This window comes from Melopsittacus undulatus, chromosome Z, assembly GCF_012275295.1.
Source record: "Melopsittacus undulatus isolate bMelUnd1 chromosome Z, bMelUnd1.mat.Z, whole genome shotgun sequence".
Lineage (NCBI taxonomy): Eukaryota > Metazoa > Chordata > Aves > Psittaciformes > Psittaculidae > Melopsittacus > Melopsittacus undulatus.
Window position 1 is genome coordinate 25,381,028 of NC_047557.1, and position 22,936 is coordinate 25,403,963.

At 38.8% G+C, this 22,936-nt stretch overlaps 1 protein-coding gene across 2 annotated transcripts in view; it reads right to left on the minus strand.

The window, feature by feature from the left end:
* PDE8B (phosphodiesterase 8B) overlaps window positions 1-22,936 on the minus strand; it is a 74,333-nt gene that overhangs the window by 11,227 nt on the left and 40,170 nt on the right. Inside the window, exons 4-13 of one of the 2 annotated variants that reach the window (XM_034072546.1) lie at window positions 22,195-22,254; window positions 21,186-21,243; window positions 16,236-16,324; window positions 12,272-12,350; window positions 11,477-11,617; window positions 9,710-9,798; window positions 9,033-9,093; window positions 4,983-5,034; window positions 1,787-1,864; window positions 803-879 (exon numbers count right to left, since the gene is read on the minus strand). In XM_034072546.1, the coding sequence (XP_033928437.1) occupies window positions 803-879; window positions 1,787-1,864; window positions 4,983-5,034; window positions 9,033-9,093; window positions 9,710-9,798; window positions 11,477-11,617; window positions 12,272-12,350; window positions 16,236-16,324; window positions 21,186-21,243; window positions 22,195-22,254 (784 nt within the window). Of the gene's footprint in view, window positions 1-802; window positions 883-1,786; window positions 1,865-4,982; window positions 5,035-9,032; window positions 9,094-9,709; window positions 9,799-11,476; window positions 11,618-12,271; window positions 12,351-16,235; window positions 16,325-21,185; window positions 21,244-22,194; window positions 22,255-22,936 lie in introns of both variants that reach the window. The other variant, XM_034072545.1, reaches the window with a different exon arrangement.

Here is a 22,936-nt window from a genome sequence, read left to right on the forward strand (position 1 = left end):
GCAGAAACAGCTGGGCTATGGTTTCGGGAGAAGATAGCTCTTCTTTGCCTCCCACCTTGTGTCTCAGCTGCAGCCAGGGAATGCAGCAATGACACAGCAGCACCAACAACTGCAGGGACTGAGGGAGAAAGCCCCATTGCTCTCTTCTGCAGCAACCAGAAGCTGCTGTGGGGGCACTGCAGGCATCTGTGGGTCTTCTTGGGGAGAAGGAAAAGGAAAGGTGTCAGCTGTTCTAACAGGAAGGTTGTGCTGGGAAGTAAAGAGCTTGGTGGTAGGAAGAGAAGATGGGGAGAGGGGGAAAAAAGTGCTTTCAGAATCAGAGATGACAGGCACCTTGGTTTGTGGGACAAGTGGTGTACAGCTGTTTTGTGACAGCAATCTGTACAGCATGGATAGTGAGGAAAAGACTGCAGGAAAATGGAGGACAGAATATGGTGCAGGTGCTCCCTCCTCTTCATGCTATCTTTAAAATATCCATGGTAAAAGCAAAGGTGAGACTGGAAGCACACATTCTACTACATGTGCATGGCCCAACAAAGCAGGGTCCTCTTCCTGCCACAAGCACTGCCTCTTGCAAGGACACCCCTTTCCCCTGTTTATTATTCTTTAGAATTTAGAACTAAATAAAACCATTTAGAATGAGATGCAGAAAGTAGTAAGAAAATTAAAGAAAAAAAAATAAGTTATTCTGTTAAATAAAAGGTGCATGAAACCCCTGGCTCTCCTGCCACAAACTGCAGCATTCCCTATGAGAGCAACTCTGAACTCTGAGTTAGTGGAAAAGGTAGTGCTCGGGGCTCACCTTTGTAATAGGAGCTTCTATTGTCATTGAGTGGATCCTTGCCATGGAAGAGTACCGTCGGGTTGGTAAGCTTGGAGCTGCTGTTACAGAAAGCACTGTTTAAGTGCCACAGAGTGTAAATCAGGTGACAGCATTTAAAGAGTGCAGAAGGTTGCCATTGGAGAACAGCACAACAAAATCCAGCCTCATCTCCCATTTCTCCTGTATCTCCCTTTCTGCAAGTTCTTGCTTTACCGTTTCATTTTTCACATTGTTGTCTACCTCCTTTGCAGCCACCCCTCACTTCTGCTGTCAGTTTTTCCATCCATCCTTCACTTCAGCTGTAGTGAAATGAAACTACTCTAAGCTATATTATACTTAATGCTCAGTACCTGCCACTTGGCCTTTGCTATGAGTCTCTGTCAGTGATGGCTCCTTCTGTGAGAGTATGTCCCTCATCTCAGTGATACAGCTGCTTTAACAAAACCCATTCCTGCTCCCTGTAATCTGTGCTTTCTCACTACATACTGGAGCAGAAAGAAATCTCTGCCACCACTGTCCCAGCCCAAGAAAGCAGTTACAAATAGGATCAGAAGCAGAAGTACTGCTCTCAAGTTACCAGCAGCAATAGATCCCTTCATGTCCCATGCTAATGAAACCAAAGTACTGGTTCAGGAGCACAAGCTGCAGCTTTCTTAGAGAAGTGGAATTAATGCTTCACCATGCACTCTTTTAGCAGGCTGCCCCTATCCCATAGCACAGCTACCCCTCCTCTACCTGAAGGCACTGAATGCTGCCATGCATTCCATATTGATGCTGGTAGTCAGGCGGGGGAACTGTTTTGCAAATAATGCTAAAGAAATCTTATAGCAGTTATAAAAAAATCGAGTGATCTCTTTAATCAGATGTGAATCTGTTTGGTTCCTCTTTCATTCTGCATTTGTACTGCCTATGGAAAGTCTATTCTTTATTTGTAATGTCATTCTGGACAGTTTACTTTCTTACCATCACTACTTTGAGATGTTATGGACTTAACATCAGTTGAGTCTTTCCTTCTGTTCTTGCATTTGAAGGAATGGGATTCTGTAAACACAAAACAAAAGCTTTAAAAATTCATCAAGTAAGACCTCTACAGAGACTCTTTCATCTAAAATTCTGAACATCTCATTAAATGACCTTAACAATACCGCATTAGTGGTATTGGAAATACTGTACCTGGTAATACTGTAATCTGTGCACGTCAGAACAAGGGACTCACTGTCACTTTACAGCAACTTTTCTGAAGCGCCTGGAAAGCTGTTTTCTCAAGGAAGTCGAGATGTTATGGAACAGGGGACTCACTTGACCTAAGTTAGCTGCCTAAAAGCAGCAATCTTTCAGGCTGTCTTTGTCTAAGGTAGTTGTCAGAGATCCTGCTTTAGAACAGATGTCTGAGGCAGGTGGGTTGAACCCCTCCTGCAAGTGCCTTTTGTTCTTCACTGACCACTAAACAACCCTGAGTTTACCTGCCTAGAAGTTTAGCCAATTAAGAAAAATCCCATCTCCCATGAAAGCATCTACACTCTTTGAGCCCAAGCACAATTCAGACTCTGACAGCTTTTGCTTTTAACTGCAATAATTTTTTGTACCCTGTGTAAGAAAAATCCGACATACTGAGAATGATTATAAACAATCAATTCAGTTCCTGTGAAAAGTAATTATGCACCAAGCTGTCATTCTTGAAACTGCCATTTGCTAAAGCAAGAGAAATTATCACACCCAGGCAGCTCCAAAAGTGGGGTGAAATGCCTGGAAAGAGCCTAAAAAAAAATAAAAATTAAAGATTTCCTCCAAAATATCACACTCTGCCTTGTGTTTAAAACCAGCAGCCATGCATCTATATATCTCTGCAAGAATAGGTGTAGTACCTGTCCCCAGAGTATCTGAAATGCTACTCAGAGATCCCAGATCAGAGATCCAAGCTTTCAAAAAAGAGATAACCATCATGTGAAGAATCAGAGGTATCATAAAATTGATATTCTCAAAATAAGGACCAATTGGCATAACGCTGTTAGAAGACATGTTATATGCAGCCTGTCTTTGGCAAAATAAAATGGTAATATACAGTTCTCCAGAGTTACAAACTTAAGTGTCTTATGAATTACTGATACACAGTTTCTGTCTGTATTTCAGATTTACAGGACAGCTTGGGTCTTTTTCTTCTTCTGTTGCAGTCCAGACTGGCGAAACTACAAGCCTTTTCTCTGTTGACACCTGAGAGCAGGGCATAACTAATGTGTGTTACATGATTTTATTCATTTATTTGATAGGACTTCTCTTTCGAATCCCTTTCCTGCACTAACATTTGGAAGAGTTTAACATAAGGCACTTACATGGGAGCAAACATTTTTGCATAAACACAACTGCGAGTGGCAGTAGCTGACAAGACAACTCTCCTCATATTAAATACCAACTAGCAGGTCCAAAACTTTGCCACCTGGAGAGTTACAGGGGTATAGAGGCTGCTTCGTGCCACACAACAGTTCTGGCTGAAAGTATTCGAATGCCTAAATAAGAAAAATGTCCTTTGCCTAGTGAATCACAGAATCACAGAATCCCAAGGGTTGGAAGGGACCTCGAAAGATCATCTAGTCCAACCCCCCTGCAAGAGCAGGGTAACCTAGAGTACATCACACAGGAACTTGTTCAGGCGGGCCTTGAATATCTCCAACGTAGGAGACTCCACAATCTCCCTGGGCAACCTGTTCCAGTGCTCTGTCATTGAGCGCAATATCTCCCTATCAGATTTATTACAAATCAAGCCATCACAAGCAGCATGATACATATAGAGTATTTTCTACGCTCATCACATACTGGTATATGCCCATGGCTCTGGGAATTTACCCTTGGAGCACAACCATGGACAGCAGGGAAGGATAACCTGCATCACATACGTGACTCTAAGGTTGCCTGTCTTCACTGCACAGTAGCCACCAATTGGATGTGGCTCCACAGTCTTGCTGAAATCTGTCACAATAATAAGCAAACTTAAATGGCCACATTACCTGTAAAACACATTAGTAAACTAGTGACAATGTGTTAAGTAGTTACAAGTGTCGTGTCCTTCATCTTAATTCATGTGTGTTCTCAACTTCCTCTTTGCAGGAAGCCATGAGAAAGTAAAACTGCATTTATTACAAGGACACAGGAACAAGCAATTTAACACACTGTGGATCAGTTCTGATGGCCATGGAAATGAGAACAGCAAATCGCATATATTGTCTCTTCTTCCCCCTGCCCCTTATTATTTTGCACAGTAAAGGTCTCCAACATTTATGCTACTTGAAAAGGTAGGGGATGTCAGTCACTTCCCATCTCTTGGTATGTTATATCCTCCTCCCATGTGAAAATCAGGAGCTGCCTGACATTGCATAGCAATGTTGTCCAGTATTTCACAGTGGGAAGGACCTCAAGGTGCCAGAAGGTAAGAGGGCATGAGAATCTGTTCACTCAGAATAAAACAGCAGTGAACATCTGGCTCAGATTGCTAGAATCACAAGCTTAAAATCAGCCTTTAGTGCCACCTTCTTCAGTGAAAAGTGTTATTCCAAAGATAACACAGCATCAGAAGAGATTATCCCCTTGTGCTCCATACCTTTAGTCAAAACCTATCTGCAGAAGTTACTGAGAGCTTGAATATACTGTCTACAAGTAAGCAAACCTGCCCAAGAGACAGTGCAAGGGCTGTTCAGACATGCTGCAACAACTTAGAGATGACTGGACATGACTAGTTCTTACCCTGGCTCTACAGACAACTATCTTAGTTCTGTGCTGGAGCCAAACCAGTGACCTGCTGACAAGTCCTAACTTGAAAACACTAGGGCAGGTCTGGCACAAATCAGCACAGTTCCACATTAATTTCAAACATAAAGAGGTGCCAAGGTACACCAGCTTCTGGATCTGAAACAGTGTATTAGTACAATGAAGAGCAATACATCTTAACTTCAAATGCTCGGGAAGAGCTCTGCACAGGAGATTGAATTATTAATGATGGTTACAAATCCAATTCATGGTGCAACATCAGAGCAGCTGGCATCCATCGCTGGCCATCTGCTCTGGCCACTAACTTGACAGAGGGAAGAGACAACATTTCATACCAGGAAAGAACCAGGCCATGACCTCAAGTGCAGTGATGTATAAAGGTAAATGACAGAATTCTAACCTGACTGAGAATTGTCTCCTGTATACTTCTCATCACGGTGACTCTTGTAGAGCTGAAGATGCAGAAGAGTGAAATACATATGTAAGGAAAAAGAACACAAAAATATTTTAAAAGGGCTACATTCAACACTGTCCTTATCCAGCATTTTCTGTTCAATTATTTAAAAAAATAGTGTTTGGAAAAGACTCTTCTTTAGGTGTAATCAGATGTAGAGAAATAATATGAAAGTAAGCAGATATGCAATGTAGAAGGTCACAGATACAATTGTGCTTTTATGTGCTAAGTTCCTGTTTAATGCTTGTGCCTGCAACAGAACTTACATTCATTTTGAGATAACGTTTTAAGCGCAAATTACGTATTAACTTGAAAGATTCAAGAAATAAAACATAAACACACACACAAACATGTAAGTTTACTTTTGCCCTCTGTAAAATAATTTAAAAACCATGTTCTTAGTACTATTTAATTTTGCATGCGTCCTTTCATGGGTCACTGATAAACTGGACTTCTGAAAACTCAGTTATAGAAATCACTCTCCAGCAACTGAAGGGTAGAAGTAGGTATCATTTATCAAGACTTTCTTTATTTCCTAGTCATTTTTAAACATTCTCAGAAATGAAAAGTTGAAAAAATCTTTATTCTTTGTTCTTCTGATGCATATTGGGTAGCTCCACTGAAAGATCTAGATTGGGTATTTCCATCATCTTTAAGTTTATGCCTATTGCTTAGCCTATAGTAACACAGAATAAATGCTCCATGCTTTTCCATCCTGCTAGACACAAAAAGCACAGTCTGTCCATTACATGACAGTTTAATATCTGCTAATCACTTCATTCTGTTCCTTCGTTACACAGGTACAAGAAAGTTTTTTTGCTGTTAGTAGGAAAACTGAGCAGAGCTTCCAGTTCCTCAAACCTTCCCTCAAATGTCAGCACATGATGTATTTAGGTAAAGCCAACAGAGACACTGAAAAGGGCTAAAACCATTCCCTTTTTTCCTGTAATCACTAACAAACATATACATACCCTTTACTTCAGATGAATAAACTTCAGTGCTTGACACTGCACTTTACACACTACTCATGATACATCACAGTCTAGTCTATGGTGATTGGTTCCTCTGGCCAAATACATCACCTGCCTATAGCAAGGCACTAGATTGCATGGAAGCATGAAATCATGGTTGCAACTGGTGAGGAATTACACAAATTCTCTTTTCCATCATTCTTGTGCAACTTCCACATTTTTTTCCTTTTTTGCTATTGATGGGAGGAGAGATGAGGGTGAATAAGAATGAGAAGAGAATGGAAAGGGAAAAACAACCAACCAAACCTTCTCCACCCCACCCTGCAAAAAAAAAAAAAAAACCACTCCAAAAAAACCAAAACACCAAACAACCCCCCCCCCCAAAAAAAAAACCCCACAACAAATCAAAACACACCCCCAGATTCATGAGTGGCTTTCTGCAATGAATTAGAAGGAAAATAAAAATGGAAGGGGGAATTCTGCACCCACAGTCAATATAAATCTGGAGCCTAAGGAACATTTCTTCCCCCAGAAAACTAATTTTAAAAGCTTAAGCACCTGTCTTGTAATCATGCAGGAATACTCAGATAAGTCATCTCATCCAAACAGAGTAAAATCAAGTAAGCTCATCAGATATGGTACAATGACAAAATGCATCTGGAGTACTTGTTCTGGTCCTGAACAGGAGCTTCCTTCAGAGCCTGCACATACATCTCTGCTGCACAGCTGGCAGAAAACATTACTTACTGTCCTTTAAGTTCTCTACTGAGAAAGTAAAACAAATCATAATTGAATTCTGAATACTTCTATTATCCCTCCTGCAGGCATGACCTGAAAAAGCCACATAAGGTAAGTTATGAGGCTAGTTACACAGCTAATCTTGGGCCAGTATGTTCTTAAGAGAAAAAACACCACCTCTGTTGTAAATCTATGAATGTGCAAACACTGGACTCTATCCTGCCATGGTTCAAATTGACAAAGGCAGCATTAATCATTGGGCTTCAGCACACAGGAACAGTCACATGAAAATCAATCCCTATTCATCAATCTTCACTGTAAGAATACTTGATAGACTCTCAGATATATATTTTTTTTTCCCCCACGAATAAATCTAACATGCTTAATTTTTCTATGTGATAAATGTGGCACAGAGATCCATGAAGCTTCTTACACAGTGATTTCTAATCATGCTGTGATACCCATTATGGAGGCTGTTGGTATTGACAAAGAACACTTCTACATCTTTTTAAGGTGAAACAATGCAGAATAATGTAAGGGTGTTTCTAAGTTTGCACAGAGTCTGAATGCTGACATCAAACCATTTATAATTATGTCAATGCAGTGAAACATTAGACATTTGCATCAAAATTTGAAGCATCAGTTTTTACGGCTCTGTAACTAAAAGTTCGTTTGATTTCTTTTTATTCCTCTGTAAAGAATTATCTGTGGCTTGAAGAGAAATGTGATTTTTTTTTTTTTTTTTTTTTTTTTTTTTTTTTTTTTAGGCCGGGAAAAGTTTTATTGCTGCAAGTATTCTGGCATGGATTTTAGGAGGCTTCAGTGTCCAAATATTGATCAAGACTGGTAACATCACCTTAGTGATTATTACTACAAAATAATTCTAAAGAGTCTTTTGAATATAATAGATATTCACATCACCATCACTGCCCAACTAAAATGAAAAAAAAAAAGAGAAAAGCAAAACAAACACAAGATGAACCCAAACCCACCTCCAAGCCCCCCAGAATTCCAAGACACGCTGTGAATTTGTCATGCAATCAGGGAGCACCTCGTGCTCTACTCTAGGCAGGAGATACTTCTGCCACAGAACTGAAACACAATAATTACCTAGTTCTGTTGGTTGCACCTTGTTTTTTCCACCATGGACCTTAAACCCCTGCAGACCATGTCTTCTTTTTAGGCTGTGGTCTTTAACCTTTGTGGTAGATGTCTATATGCACTTTTGCAAAAAGCCATATTCCCTGTGATGACCAAATGTGTAGAGGTCCCCAAACCTGTAACTCACCATGTTCATGCTTTTTTACCAGTAAGTGCTCATGAACTAGTGAGAAAAATATGTGAACTGATGATGCTTTCTAACAGTTCCAGTAGTACAGAGAACATGAATGTGGCCTTGGACACAAGCTAAAATCTGTTTCTTACACTTACTACTGGCTTTGGCAGCCCCCCAAAAGGGTAAAGAAAAACAGGAAGGAAAAGGACTTTTATCTGTATTCCTACTGTTGCATTTTACACATGGCTGCAAGTTTGCAACTGTTCTGTATTCATTATCTTGCACTAAAAGTATCATATCTACACTTCCCTGTACCAGCCTTTCAGCTGTGTGTACATTCTAGGGGAAAAAAAAGAATCAGCTTGTATCTAAGAAATACCTGTAACTTTAGCACTGCTTCCGTTACACAACTCTTGCACTCTGCCTGAGTGCTTTGAAACATTGTGCTATAGTAAATGGCACTTTGCTGCTAATACTAAAGTCCATGTTTTAGTGCAAAGGTGAGGTCAGTTTATAGTATTTTGAGCCTTGTTTTTCAGTGATCAACCTTCAAAGTTCTTCCAGAACATATGCAGATTTCTCCCTTGGCTCCCTGTCGCCACAAAAAAACTTGTGCAAGTGGCATGGTTTCAACAGCCAGATTTTACAGAATAACACTTACAAACTTCTTTCAGTAGTAGAGGTTTTCCCATAATGTGTTAATATTCAGTATTATTACACTGAAGAAGGAGGAACTAGAAATAGTAGTGGTTTTCTAAATACCTTTTATGCACAAGTGTCTTTACCCACAAAATGGATAAAAGAACATTAAAATTCCATTCTTCCTCTACTCACCAGTCCTACAAAAGGAGAATATCCCATGCAAATGAAGTTATTTTTCTTGCTCCAACAATCGATGAGAATCTCATTGATAATACAGATCCCATCCTCTTGGAAAAATATATATTTCTAAACCAAGTATATCAGTTTACTCAAAGCTATGAAAATTATGACATGAAAGAAATACAATACCTGTTTGTTGTTTTCATTGGTGCAATGCAGCCTTTTGAGGGACACAAAGTGTCTTATTTTCCTAGCAACAGAAATAACCACTCATTATCATATAAAATGGTAAAGAGAGAAGTGAAATGATATACTGCTGTTTTCTTAAGAAGAGGTCTCCAAGCCTTCATGAAACAAGGTACCAAATCCAACACCAAACAGACAACTGGGTGGCAAGTTCTCCTTCAGCGTTACAGCTATGTTTTAGTACCTGATCCTTCTGCTCCTGCAGGCATTCACCTGCACATCTGGGAACAGAACCTGGCAATGTGCCCATACCACATGGCAAAGGTGCGAGCACATCCAAACACACACACAAACATTACCCAGCTGCTGATCCATTCTGTACAGTAACTGCATAAAGAAATACCTGATAACATGAATGTAAATGTCAACTTGCAGGTATCCATAGCAGTAACACTACTAATTGTTATGACTTTGCAATTCTTTTAGTCAGCAAATGATGATACCAAAATGGACATGACCTTCTCAACTTTGCTTATTCTTTCCAGACTGCATGAAGTCAGCAGTTACATCATCATCCTGCTACTAAATACATGGAGGTTAATGTTAAACTTACAGATGGGGAAAGCAGAGAGAAGGCCCTAAAAAGCAGAAAGCAATTATGTTCTCGACAAGTAAGTTACCCTCCTTGACCAATCACAGGTGTTATCTTCACATGCTGTTGGATACTGTCTCCTGTTTTTGTTCTTGCATAATAAACTCCTTGCCATTCCTAAGCAAACACACACAACAGAGACATCATCTAAGAATACATAGCTGGCAGTCAAATGTTCATTTATTATTACATAATCCTTACATAATAAATAATAATGTATTATTTCTGGTTGCATTTTTTTTTTTAAAGTGTAAAATTTATTAGCACAGAGTAGCACCTTTAATAGGCATTTCCTAACATATGGACAATGTAAGTATGTTTCCCTTGTGCGAGAGTATACAATTTTTACAAAGAACTTTAGCAATCATCTGTTTTGACGGTTACAAACAATGATGGTTGCAACACATCCAGAAGATATCTCCCCGGGAAGCAGATGAACCAAACTCTGCACTAAATACCATTCAGCTTTGAAGTTGCCAATCATCAAGGAATATGCATGCAAAATCGCAGAAACCCTTGACCTAAGGATGTCCTTCAACTAATCTCAAGTAACCAACAGCTTATTCTCACTTCATGACTCATTTCCCATGACCATGAATATCTGAAGCTCTCTAGATCAGCAAAAGGAACAGTTTCTTCATGGCATCTTTTATCCTGGGCTCTCATGCAAATACCCATTTCTTTGACTGGCCACTCATTTTCCCTCCATTCCCACTGCTACAGGAAAACATCAGTAAGACTGCAGGCTAAACAAGAGCCACATATGCTCCATCTTTAAACACTCCACTGATGCAGAGATAAAAGTTATCCTCTAGTATGGATTGGAGAAAAAAGGAAGATAAAGCAGAGGGTATTGTTCTCCTTAACAACTCAAAGAAAGATTTCAAGGAGGGAACTACTTAGCCATAGTGTAGAACGAAGGTGGAAAATTGGTGGATGATACCTTCTCCGTCACAAAAACGGATGGATGCGGAACACAGGGTGCCTTTGAGCAGGCAGTATTAGCATCTGGGCAGCCTATGTAAATGAGCAAGAGCAAAGCAAGAGTGGCCTGCGGGTGCTGCTAATGAACCAAGGCAAACCTGCAAACAGCTCCAGCAGTGACCCCCAAGGCTCTGATCATTGCTGTAAGGGACTCAAACGTTTAGGAGCTCCCCAAAGTTCATGAAGCAAAGAGTGAGACAAGGAAGGGTGAGAGGTATTTTTGCAACCTCTGGGAGACGGGATAAGAGACTGTTGCATGTGTTAGAAGAGCATACCCCCGAGAAAAATGTAGTGCTTCTGTGGCCCATCACCACCATGACAGGAGTTCACAGCGCACTGCAGATATTTTGACTACAGTTAGAAAAACAAACCCCACTGGTACTAATACGTTGTGGTGCCTACATCATGCAGGTGGTGAAAGCTCTGCAGTGTGACAGAACAGTTAAACCTTTTGGCTGAATGATGCAACCACCTGAGAGACTGACTGAGGGACAAATTACCATGTTCCAACTAATAACATCTCCATGGGCTCTAGGCAAAACAGAAACACAGAAAATGTTCTTACACTGCTCTTAAGCAAACAGATCAGTAAAGGACTTCAATCACATCCTAAAAGCAAAGCTAAAGAAATCTAGTAGTCATTTGTCTGAGGCGTGGGCTGTTCTGCTTCTGAGACATCTGAGAAGCAGAATTCTGGTCTTACACGTACACCCATGAAAACCACATCTTGTGTTCTTAAACCTACACTACTGAAAATGAAGCAGAATAGAAATTCAAAGCAATTTTGCACAGGTTTATTTTATTTGCTTACCTTTCCTTTTTTAATAAATGTGTTGATATTGTCTAAAAGATCTGCACAGTTTTTATCACTTTTTGGTAGTTCAGTAAGCTCCTTGCCAATAAGCTCTCCCTTGTGATACCCCATCATCCGTTCAAAAGCTGGATTAACATACTGCCAAAACAAAAGTACTTTAAGATAATATGAAAAAGAACATATTTAAAAGTTAATTACTCACATATAACTACTAAATTGTTACTAGTTATGCATAGAATTATAGAATAGTTAGGGCTGGAAAAGACCTTAAGATCATCTACTTCCAACCCCCCTGCTGTGGGCAGGGACACCTCACACTAAAGGATGCCACGCAAGGCTTCATCCAACCTGGCCTTGAACAGCAGGGATGGAGCACTCACAACCTCCCCGGGCAATCCATTCCAGTGCCTCATCACCCTTACATACTGAACAATAACCACACATCCCCAGAATTCAGTGTTTTTCATATAAAAATACTATGTAATGGGGAAACATTTTATTCAAGTAATGAGATGAGCTCAGAAGGAAATATGCAAACTGTTACCAGAAGGCACAGAAAGAGAACAAAACTCTACTGTACAGGTTATCTAGTTTTGCTGCAGATTTCATGCTGGTTTTACTACATGTAACATTACTGAAAATTAGAATCTAAGTAAAGTTACTGAAGAAAGGTCTTAACAGTTCAGCAGGCACCAATGTACAGCATGCAGAAACAAGACAGCTCATTGCACATGGCTTTCTAAGGGGCAGCAAAACTAGAACACTACAAAATAGCTAACGTTTTCCCCCTACCTGAATGACATGATCTTCACTGGTTATTTCTATGGCTTCCTGACAGTGGTCTAATGCTGTAAACACCGCATTACAAGCCCTGAAATTAGTAAATGATTCATGTTAGTTTTATTGTTAGACCATTTTGCTTAATATAAATACATTACTATATTGAACTTATCAGCAGATGGATCTACAAAGTAGCATGTTGTTTGACTAAACCATATAACTATCTCCATTATGTTTTTTTTTTCAGGAAATTCAGCTTCAGACTTAGTTTTTTTAACGTGTTTTTCCTGCAGATCACACTGTAAAATTGTTCAGGGGTCTTAACGTGTTAATAGTATGCTTTTTTCTCCAAACATGCTCTAGATCACAGGAACTAACAATTAGCAGCAAAAATAACAAATGGCTGTTACATTAAAGTAGAAACTTTTTTGATAGTTAAAGACAGGGAAAACAAAAATCATCACAACAGATGTGTACAAAGGTTTCAATACAGCAAATAGATTTGCACTATCAAAGATGTCATGATACAGCATCATTAAAGAAAATAGTATAAACCATCTCAAAGTCCTAGTCAGAAAAATACCAATTTTCCTGTTTCCAAGTAATAATTCAGTGACTTGTTTTCCATAGATCCTGATTTTTATGAAGGTCCAAAATGATCTTTGTTTTCCTTTATTTTCAGGGCTATCTTTAAACTAATGCAGGAAAACAAAAGGGAAAACAAAAGGAAAACAAAAGGGACAAGAAAGGGAGAAAGTAGAAAGGGAGAGAGAAAGAGAGAGCGCATATTAAAAGAAACAACTTAGGCATACTTGCTTTGATAGATATCAGTACTCCATCTTTGATTTGGACTAAACACAAACTAATTATCTATTGTGTACCTCTCATTGCAGGGAGCTTAAATGCACTATACATAAACATTCTTGTATAGCTATTACCTAAAAGGAACACCTTGTTCATAGAGGGGCTTGAATTAATACCAATTATTAGAAAATTAAGAAATACAGGACATTGCTAGGCCTGCTCATCATGGAAATAACTCAAAATCAAATCAGATACACCAAGAGATAATACACACAGAGACACAGACATGCAGCCATGTAGATGAAGATTTGTAGGAAAAAAGTGTTGCATTCAAAAGACAGCGGTATTTAGCTCATACAACAAAAGGAGCTCCCAGTGTTAATTTACAAGTGATTTTCTAGCAGCCCAAACTGGCTCTAAGGCATGATTTTGTGCTGTGTGAAATAACTAATTCTTCTCAGTGATAGGTGCCTGCCTGGTACACCAGCTGCTAACAAATGTCATTACATGAACTTTCTGCAAGAAAACACACATCTATATTTGCACTATTAAAACCTTAGTATTTTCATTTGATGTGGCAACCAAGCCAGTGAAATTACAGGTTTAAACGTCCCATATCCTCTTTGATTAATACACACCTCCCACAGATGTCCAACCAAGCTTCAAACCAGGAACAGCTCTCTGGAGAAGCAGAGCACCTGCTTGGAATGGAAGACACTTCTGACCACTGACATGACCTTATACACTGCTTTGTTGGGCTGATCCAGCTTTCTCATCACGTTTTTTCTTGTATCCAAACACCTGAAATAACCTGGGTTTAATTCCATTGACTAACTCTGGAAATACTCTCCCCCCTTTCACTTTTACAAATCTGCATAGAAGACCTACTGAAACAGCAAATAGATCAGGGACCCGGTGGAATAGACACACAGTGCAACACTTTTTCCCCCATTTAAACAAACCACACAGATGAATGCAAATTATAGCCACATAGCTGTACCAAACACTAGTTCTGCTTTGTTTTCAGTGGCAAATTCATTTAGAGCACTAATCAGGCAGAGGCAGGGGGAGATACTCTGTTGCAAGACATTGGCTTCTCTAAGTTATAAATATGCCTTTTCAAAAATATTTATCTTCTAAAAGTCTACTTCATACCCCCAGAGAATACAACAAATGTTGCTCATAAGCATTACTTGTGCTTGTTACATGATGAGGAGTATTTAACTATTTAACTATCCTGGGCCTGCATCTATTAAACTCTTTAAATTACTTGACTGTTCTGGGACTGCATCCGGCAGCAACAGTAGCAAACCCTAAAATACCAATGATTGGTTTTTCTTTTTCATACTATTTTGCAATGCTGCCAAAAGTTTCCAAAACAGTCATGTTCAGAGGTGATGTGAATATATATACACACATAAACATATAGAATGTGTATTCTCAATATACAAAAGACATTATAACACTGAATACATTTTCTGTAATGTTATTATTTATGTAAATCAAAGAGAAATAGGCTCACAGTTTATGTAACTACATTCAAGAGACCAAAAGCAAGCAGAATTATAAGTGAGTTGTATAATGCTTCCATGTTTCCATGAACAATATGAATGAAAGAACTGTCAGTAGATGGAATGCCACTGGAGACTGATTTTGTTTCCTTCCAGTTTTAATGAACTTTAAGATATTTTTGGTGATGACTATACACAAACTTGCAGCAAAATGTGGTAGACAACATGAATCATGATCCTTGTATTGGAGGTGTAATTATCTGCATTCATAATCGATACTGTCATGTATAGATGATGCTCAAATTGTATTTGCATCTTGGTTTTGAAATGAAACAAACTACAAGCATTGTGTGTATGAATAATCTTTCTATATAAATCTATATATTCTATATTAAACTTTCTATATAAATTCTATACTAATCTTTCTATATAAAACTGGTGTTTCTGATCTATGCTGGTTTAATTCAGAAGTCACTCATTTAATACTGCTGAGTTTTGGAAGACGACTATTAAAATTCATGGAAGCCCAAATTCCATTTTTTTTCCCCTGAGGATTGCCCTGGAACTGCACTTTGCATGTACAAACATGTAGTCACTTGAACATGAAGCCACTTTGGGATCAGTTTGCAAATGAAACCTTAGAAAAATCCATTTCTTAAACAGAAACATTGAAACCTTTAGAGAAGTGATACTATTTTCTGTGGATAGAAATGGAATTAAGTCATGCCACAGAGGCAACTACACCTCTGCATTGTGCAACTCAGCTTCAAGGTTGGGGCTTTTTTTCCATATAGTTGTATTACAAACATATCTACGTGCATATATAAGCACCCATATTAAACATAAAATTAGAATCTTCACATTAAAGAAAAAGTGATAAGGAAATTAATTTATCACTAAGATACAAAAACTGTGCTCCTGCTTTGCCAAGTCTTGTCCAAGCAAGAAAAAGCTCAGGATATGAAGAGCTGGATTAAGACTGCATTTAGCTCAAGCCATCATATATGAAATCTCACACACATGAGATCAAGAATGACTTTCTGAAATTTTACTGTCATATAAGTTTGCAGTCCATAAAGCTTACCTGAGATAGCATTTTCAAAATGCTATCCTTGCAATTAAACAAGCTGAAGTTATTGTTCTGCAATATTTCTGCTAAAGGATCTTTTCCTGACTCTCATGTTGGTAAGAATGGCTGCTGAATGTTGCCAAATTCTATATGGGTATCTCAAGATATATAGAATCATAGAACCATAGAATAGTTAGGGTTGGAAAGTGCCTTAAGATCATCTAGTTCCAACCCCCTTGCCATGGACAGGGACACCTCACACTAAACCATGCCACCCAAGGCTCTGTTCAACCTGGCCTTGAACACAGCCAGGCATGGAGCATTCACGAGGAAGCATCAGAAGATGTATACTGCATTTGGCATTAAGGAAGGCTGTCGTTTACACCACCAGTGAACGAAACATACACAGACCAAGGTTTCTCAGGATACCAGTTACAAAGACACTTAAGACACTTAATCTGGTCCTTTACAAAATAATAGAACAAGGAAATAAGGGTATGGTGTAGTATATTAGTTAAGATACAGGTGAAAAGTACATATATACACAGCTGGGAAGAAGCTAATGTTTGCAATTTCTTACACTTCTACATACCGTAATTTGAACTGAGATCGCACTTCCCCATGTTCTATTTGAACCAGTTCATTGTAACAAGCAGTTATGCTGCTATTCTCCTTGAATTGCTGGAAGACAAATCAAGAGTGCATGAAATAGACTGGAATGGTTTAAAACCTTATAAAGAGAGCTGGCACAAGTCCAGCAAAAGGCTTTGATGGTGGCTAAGGATCTCTTCTGTGAGGAAAGGCTGGAAAAGCCAGGACTGCTCTGCCAGAGAAAGAAGGCTCAAGGCATTAAAATATCTGAAGAGACTGTGAGTGCCCAGTAACAGAACCAGGAGGTAATGGGAACAAACAGAAACACAGGAGGTTCCCTCTGAACATCAGGAAGTAGGTTTTTTTACTGTGAGGGGTGCTAAGAACTGGCACAGGTTGCTCAGTCTCCATTCCTGGAGATCTTCAAAAGCTGTGCGAGCATGGTCCTGGGTAGCCTGCTTTAGCAGAGAGGTAGGGCAAGATGACGTCAAGAGGTCCCTTCCAACCTCAACCATCCTGTGATTCTGTAGAAATAAAAAGCTTTAGTTGCACCTTTTGGGTTCTTTTATCACCTTTTTCTCAAGAATGATTTTATAGTACTTATGACAACACGGCTATCTAAATACAAAGCAAGTGTAAAAATATGCTAAAACCTCAACTGTGAGTTTTCTCATTTGGTTTTAGCAACCCAGTTAGAAACAGTCTAAAAAAAAGAAAAAACCCAGACACAGTCTCAAACAAACTACTATTGCTTTGATATTTCATTTTGAACATATATTGTTAGTTCAGGATGGAAACAGAATAGAGACATAAAACATTTGTGCAAAAAAAAAATAAAAAAAAAAGGATATTTGGCATTTCAAGCAAATACTGCAGCTGAAGCTCAGAAGGTCAAAGTAACTTTGCTCCACAAGTAATCTCACAGAGCTGTCACTGTGAATTCAGAAGTGCAGAAAAGTACATAAAGTAAGAAGCAAGCTGACAACAGTTAACAGACTTTTATATACTCCAGACCAGAGCAAACAGCCTCTCTTTGTTAGGCAAGGGTAGTAAGCTGGAAGGTCTTATGTTTGGTCCTGCTGAAATCAGAAACTTACATTGATACAAAAGAAGCAGATTTTCTGACTTCAGTTAAAGTTTACTGCTCATTAGTAAGCTTCTGCTACGAAAAGCTAAATCACTCCTTCAGAAATACATGCACCAAACCTAGTTTTCATAGGAAATACCCCACGTTGTCACTATTTCTCACAGCACAGTTGCATGCAGAGTCTAGTGGCAGCATTCAAACCTCCACGGAACAAACAACAGCTTTAAAAAAACTATGCTTCTCTCCTGTACGAAAGATTGCTCTGGGGACCAATGGCTTAATCCCAAGTTCTCAGCAAAATGTAAAAAAGTAAAATTAAAAATATCTCTTGACATGGGTCTGCTTCTCTCCTTAATGCTAAGATCTTAAAATACATCTGTAATTCTCACTTGACACACTAAGTGAATGCATGGGAAACCGAAAGGCACAATATGAAACTGACAGAAGCAAAGGTCCAGGGATGCTGTTTTTGCATAACAAACTGCCTGCAAACAAATGTGTCTTCTACAGCTTGGTAGATTTTCAGTTTTAGACTGCTCTTTTAAATATTAAAATATGCTTATGCTAAATTTAAACCAGTATAAACCCAATATATCAATAATATACAAGTTAACAATGATGGCAACCTATTTCCCAAACTAAATTTACTAGAACATACTAAAGCTCTTTATAAACTGAACTTTAAAGTAGTGCTGTCTACTGAGAAAAATCAACCACTATCTTGGCACAAATCTTTGGCTAAGAACCAGGAACTGCAGCTTGCTGAAGTGCTAAACCTGATCTTAACTGTGGTATAGTCTTCTTCAGATATGCAGAATCTCTTTATTTAAGTTTATAGTACTAATGCCACTCATTCAATGGCTCACTTAAATCTGAGAAATCAACTGGGACCTGAAAAAAGCACAAAGCATTTCCTTTCCCTAATCTGTGCATCTAAATGAGGCACAGGAAGATGAAAATCTATTGGCTCTCAAATATTAGAAGGCAGACAACAATACCTTCTTTTAAAAAGTTTAGTATTTATACATTACATTTTGATTTAACTAATATATACAGAACATATCACAAGCCTCAAGAGCCATCAGGTAATAGGAGTGCATCATTCTTCATGCTTAGAGTTAAGTACTAAGTTTAATATTAAAGATTTATTTTGTTGCAAACCAGAAAGTTTCAATAGTAACTGGTCAATGAGAACCAACATGTGTTTAGGGAAAGAAGTTCAAAATACAAGACAAGACTGTAACTGAGTAACTGCAATCAATCATTAAGGTCCTCTGTTTGCTAATTTAAATCACAGTTAAAAATCATTCAGGATGCCAAATCACTTATTTAAATTCGTTCATCTTAAGTAGGTCATTACTATAAGATTTATGAGGCTGAGAGATTAAAAAAAAAAGTGTAATGAATGTGCTGCATTATTAACAGCACCATTAAGGCACAAACACAGAAGGTGCTGATGATATACCGAGAAAAATCAAAGATGTAACATAATGCACTTCCTTGAGAAGGAGATGGAAAAAACTAGAAATAATTCAGCATAAAGAAAAATGCCAAAGGAATGTGTAAAGCTAACAGAAAAGTCTCCTAAAATCTCTTTCTGTTATAAGATTTTTAGTGATTGTAGTGATCCAGGTTTGGATAGCAATCAATCATCACTGATTTCATTAGAAGAAATGAAAAGTGACTTCTTTAAGACTACTTAAAATGTATATAACATATTAGCATAAACATAGAAAGATAATACTCTAACGTAAGTATACATGAAGGGAACAGAACATTTTAAAGCAGATTCAAATAAAATATTCACTGCGTGAAAAGCATTCATGGTTATATGCAAGAGTATCTCCAAAAAAAATTAAAGTAGTTCTTTGGAACATTTAAACCAAAACCTGATGCAAAAAGTCTGGTTTTGCCTACAAAACTCTACAAAAAGGTGGCAGATTAATTGACTAGATGCACAGACTCTTTCCTAATCAAGTTGGAGATGCATTTGAAGAAGCCACCGCCACAGTGATTGCATTCAGTGTTTTTTCAAGGGATGAGAATCAAGATGATCAGCAAAACCAGGAAAAATGCCAGCACAGTGAATCGTGATGATGTAAAAATTAAGCTATCAGAAAGGTTGGACTCTAAAAATAAAAATAGTGAAGAGAAACTTCTAATTTGAATAGATAGGATATTCCAAAAATAAATTTCATATTATTGCTGACAAAAAGATTGCCTGAAAATATTGTCTATTTGAAGAAGGGCATTTTAAAATCTTTGTGCGCAGGATATGTGTGTGGGTGTGTTAATGGTTTTAGTCCCTACTGATCCCCCTCCAAATAGAAGTAATTCCTATGTCCACCCCAGTGTGAAAATAGGATATTTGACATCAGATGTGTTTTAAAGGATTAAAAATAATTCCATTAGGGAAATACTGTATTATGCACGCTCCCTGATAAATTTGGGACAGCTAGAAGGAATAGTCAGAGCAGCTGTTATGTGCAAAAATACTTTACTTTCCTAGGCAGACATTGTGCCACTGAGATGTGTCCCAGAGCCTCACAGTGTCTCCTCTGGTTCTATTCAGTACTACACCTACAGTTATAATCTAGTCCACAAAACCCATTGCCCTGCACTGGTTTGGAACGAAACACCAGACTTGAGAAGAAATAAAGAGTTCTTTGAAAAATATTAAACCCTTTTGTTTTTTGTTTGGTTGTTTTGTTGTGTTGTTGTTTTTTTTTTTTTTTGAGAAAGGGAGAAGACTAGTCCAAGAAAGCACTGGCATTCTGGGGCTGATCTTTTAGCCTCGACTTTTCTGATTTTCACAGCATCTAAGTATTTCAGAAATGCTTTTACTTTTAATGCTTTTGCACCCACAGTACCCTTGCAGGCAAGGCAAGATTTATTACCTCTTGTTGGAGATAATCTGCAAAATGCAAGAACAGTGCATGTTCTTGCTTTGTAAAGAAACTGAAGTTAAATATGAGTTAGCTCACACACTAGACTCAATATGAGCATATTCGCATGAGATTCTTCCTGACTTAATTCCCTTCCTTCTCTGATTTTCCTTACTGCCGTTGATTGTCCTAAGTATATATAGTTAATTCTCCCTAACTAAAGTGTCCACTGGTGTGTCTCTATTGCTCCAATACATAACCTTTCTTACAAATAGCTAACTTTAACATCAGAGCTGATTTATATTACATTAACATGCCACTAATATCCATTTAAAGCCATGCACACCAACATTGGGAAAGGGTAAGAAATTGAACACAGATTTTCAGAGCTGAGAACTCCTGCCTTTTGCACTCTCTTCTCCAAATATGTTTGGGAAACAGTATGAACAGTATGTTCCCCTGAGCTGCCTGTATAAGAGAGCTTCTAACACTGTCCTGAGAAGAACGGATGCAAGTCAGCACAACAGACCTCATGACAAGAAAAGAAAATGTCTTCTTCACATCAGAGGAAGCTGGAATTGGCTTGTAGTCTCTTCAGAAGAGAAATCCCAGCAATCCGAAGCGCACAGAAGTGCCTGGGTGACTAGTCAACATGCTGCAATATGCAGCACAGTCATCAAAGTCACCCATCGTCTTTTTAATGCAGTCATAAACAAAAGCCACCCACACAGACCACAAGAAGTTAATCTCAGTATTCCTGCTTATTCTGGAAGGATTAGCTAGATCAAAGATTCTTCTATTTCATATGCTCCTTGGATACACTGTTGAAAAGAAAAGAATACCCAATCAATTGCCACTAGTTTCTCATAACTAAGTTTTTGACAGAAGCAAATGTATAGATTTCAATTTGAGGAATTAGAAGTGTCTGTAACTTACAAGCAATTATGATTACTATATTAAATATGGAATTTATACGTACCCTATCAAAGCCTGCATTAAGAAGTGGAAGAACAGAAGTTTCTTCTTCATCAGCAGATCTACAAAACAAAATCATAGGCTCATAGGATCATTTAGGTTGGGAAAGGCCCTTAAGATCATTGAGTCTAACTGTTAACCTAGCACTGCCAATTCCACCAGTAAACCATATCCCTAAGCACCACATCTACATGTCTTTTAAATACCTCCAGGGAAGGTGACTCCACCACTTTCCTGGGCAGCTTGTTCCAATGCTTGATAGCCCTCTCAGTGAAGAAATTTTACCTAGGATCTAATTTAAACTTCTCCTGGTACAACTTGAGGCCACTTCCTCTTGTCCTGGGGACAAGAGACCAGTATCCACTTTGCTACAGCTTCCTTTCAGGTAGTTGTAGAGAGCAATTAAGGTCCCCTCAGAGCCTCCTTTTCTCCAGATTAGTCCACCCCAGTTCCCTCAGCTGCTCCTCATCACACCTGTGCTCCAGACCCTTCACCAGCTCCATTGCCTTTCTCTGGCCCTGCTCCAGTACCTCAACGTCTCCCATGTCTTGAGGGGCCCAGAACTGAACACAGGATTTGAGGTGCAGCCTCACCACTGCCCAGCACAGGGCCATGGTCACTGCCCCGGCCCTGTTGGCCACGCAATTGCTGATACTGGCCAGGATGCTGTTGGCCTCTTGGCTGCCTGGGCACAAGCTGGATCATGTTCATCTCTGTCAATCAGCACCCCCAGATCCTTTTCCATGAGCAGTTTTCCAGCCACTCTTCCCCAAGCTTAGGGCATTGCATGGGGTTGTTGTGACCCAAGTGCAGCACGCAACACTTTGTCTTGTTGACCCTCATACCATTGGCCACAGCCCATCAATGTAGCCTGTCCAGAAGGCTCTGCAGAGCCTTCCTATCCTTCAGCTGATCAACACTCCCAGCAAAATAGGTGTAGTCCGCAAATTAGGTGACTATTCTTCATAACATTTTTATATAAAAATAACCTTTTACAGAACAGTAATGCTTACGTGCGTGGAACCACAGCAAGTATCACGGTATGCTCTGATGGTTTTGTGGCACGAATAGATCTAAAGAAACAAATTTCTCAGTTACCCCACATGCTTCCTCAATGTTACTTTGAGTATCTTTACAGAAAATATAAATGAATACCAGGACTGAAAGACACCACTGAGGCTAGACAATAGGATATTACACTGCCAAAATCTACTTATCCCAGCGTAGCCAATTAATTTCCATTTTGCTACCAGATTCCTCAGATTTTCCTTAGTGTAGTGAAGAGGCAAGAGCTCCAAAAACATAAGGCATGAACAGCAGCTCTTCAAATCCACTCTTATAACCTAGCAAACCTTTGCCCTGTTTACTCAGCTTATTTGGGGCTGACTGCCCTGAATGCATGGGTTGAGAAAGCTCAGTCTAAACACTGCCTTTTCAATACCTATTACCTCATTTAAATAAGAATCTTCAACACCTTCTTCCATATTTACCAGTCCTCCTAGATACTGTAAAATTTTCTTTAAAGGGTGGAAACTGCTTTTGGGGCATGCAAGTAAGGAAAGAGGATATAGAAGGTATAAACGATAAACTATCATTTATGAAATGCCAAGTAAACAAAATTTGACCACTTTACATATTACTGAGAAACTGAAAAAAATATGACCAACTAGCAGAATAACACCCCATTCACCTTTCACTGGCTAAGGATAGATTATCTTTTTCAATCTTGTCACACTGTCCTGAGTCTTGATCTTT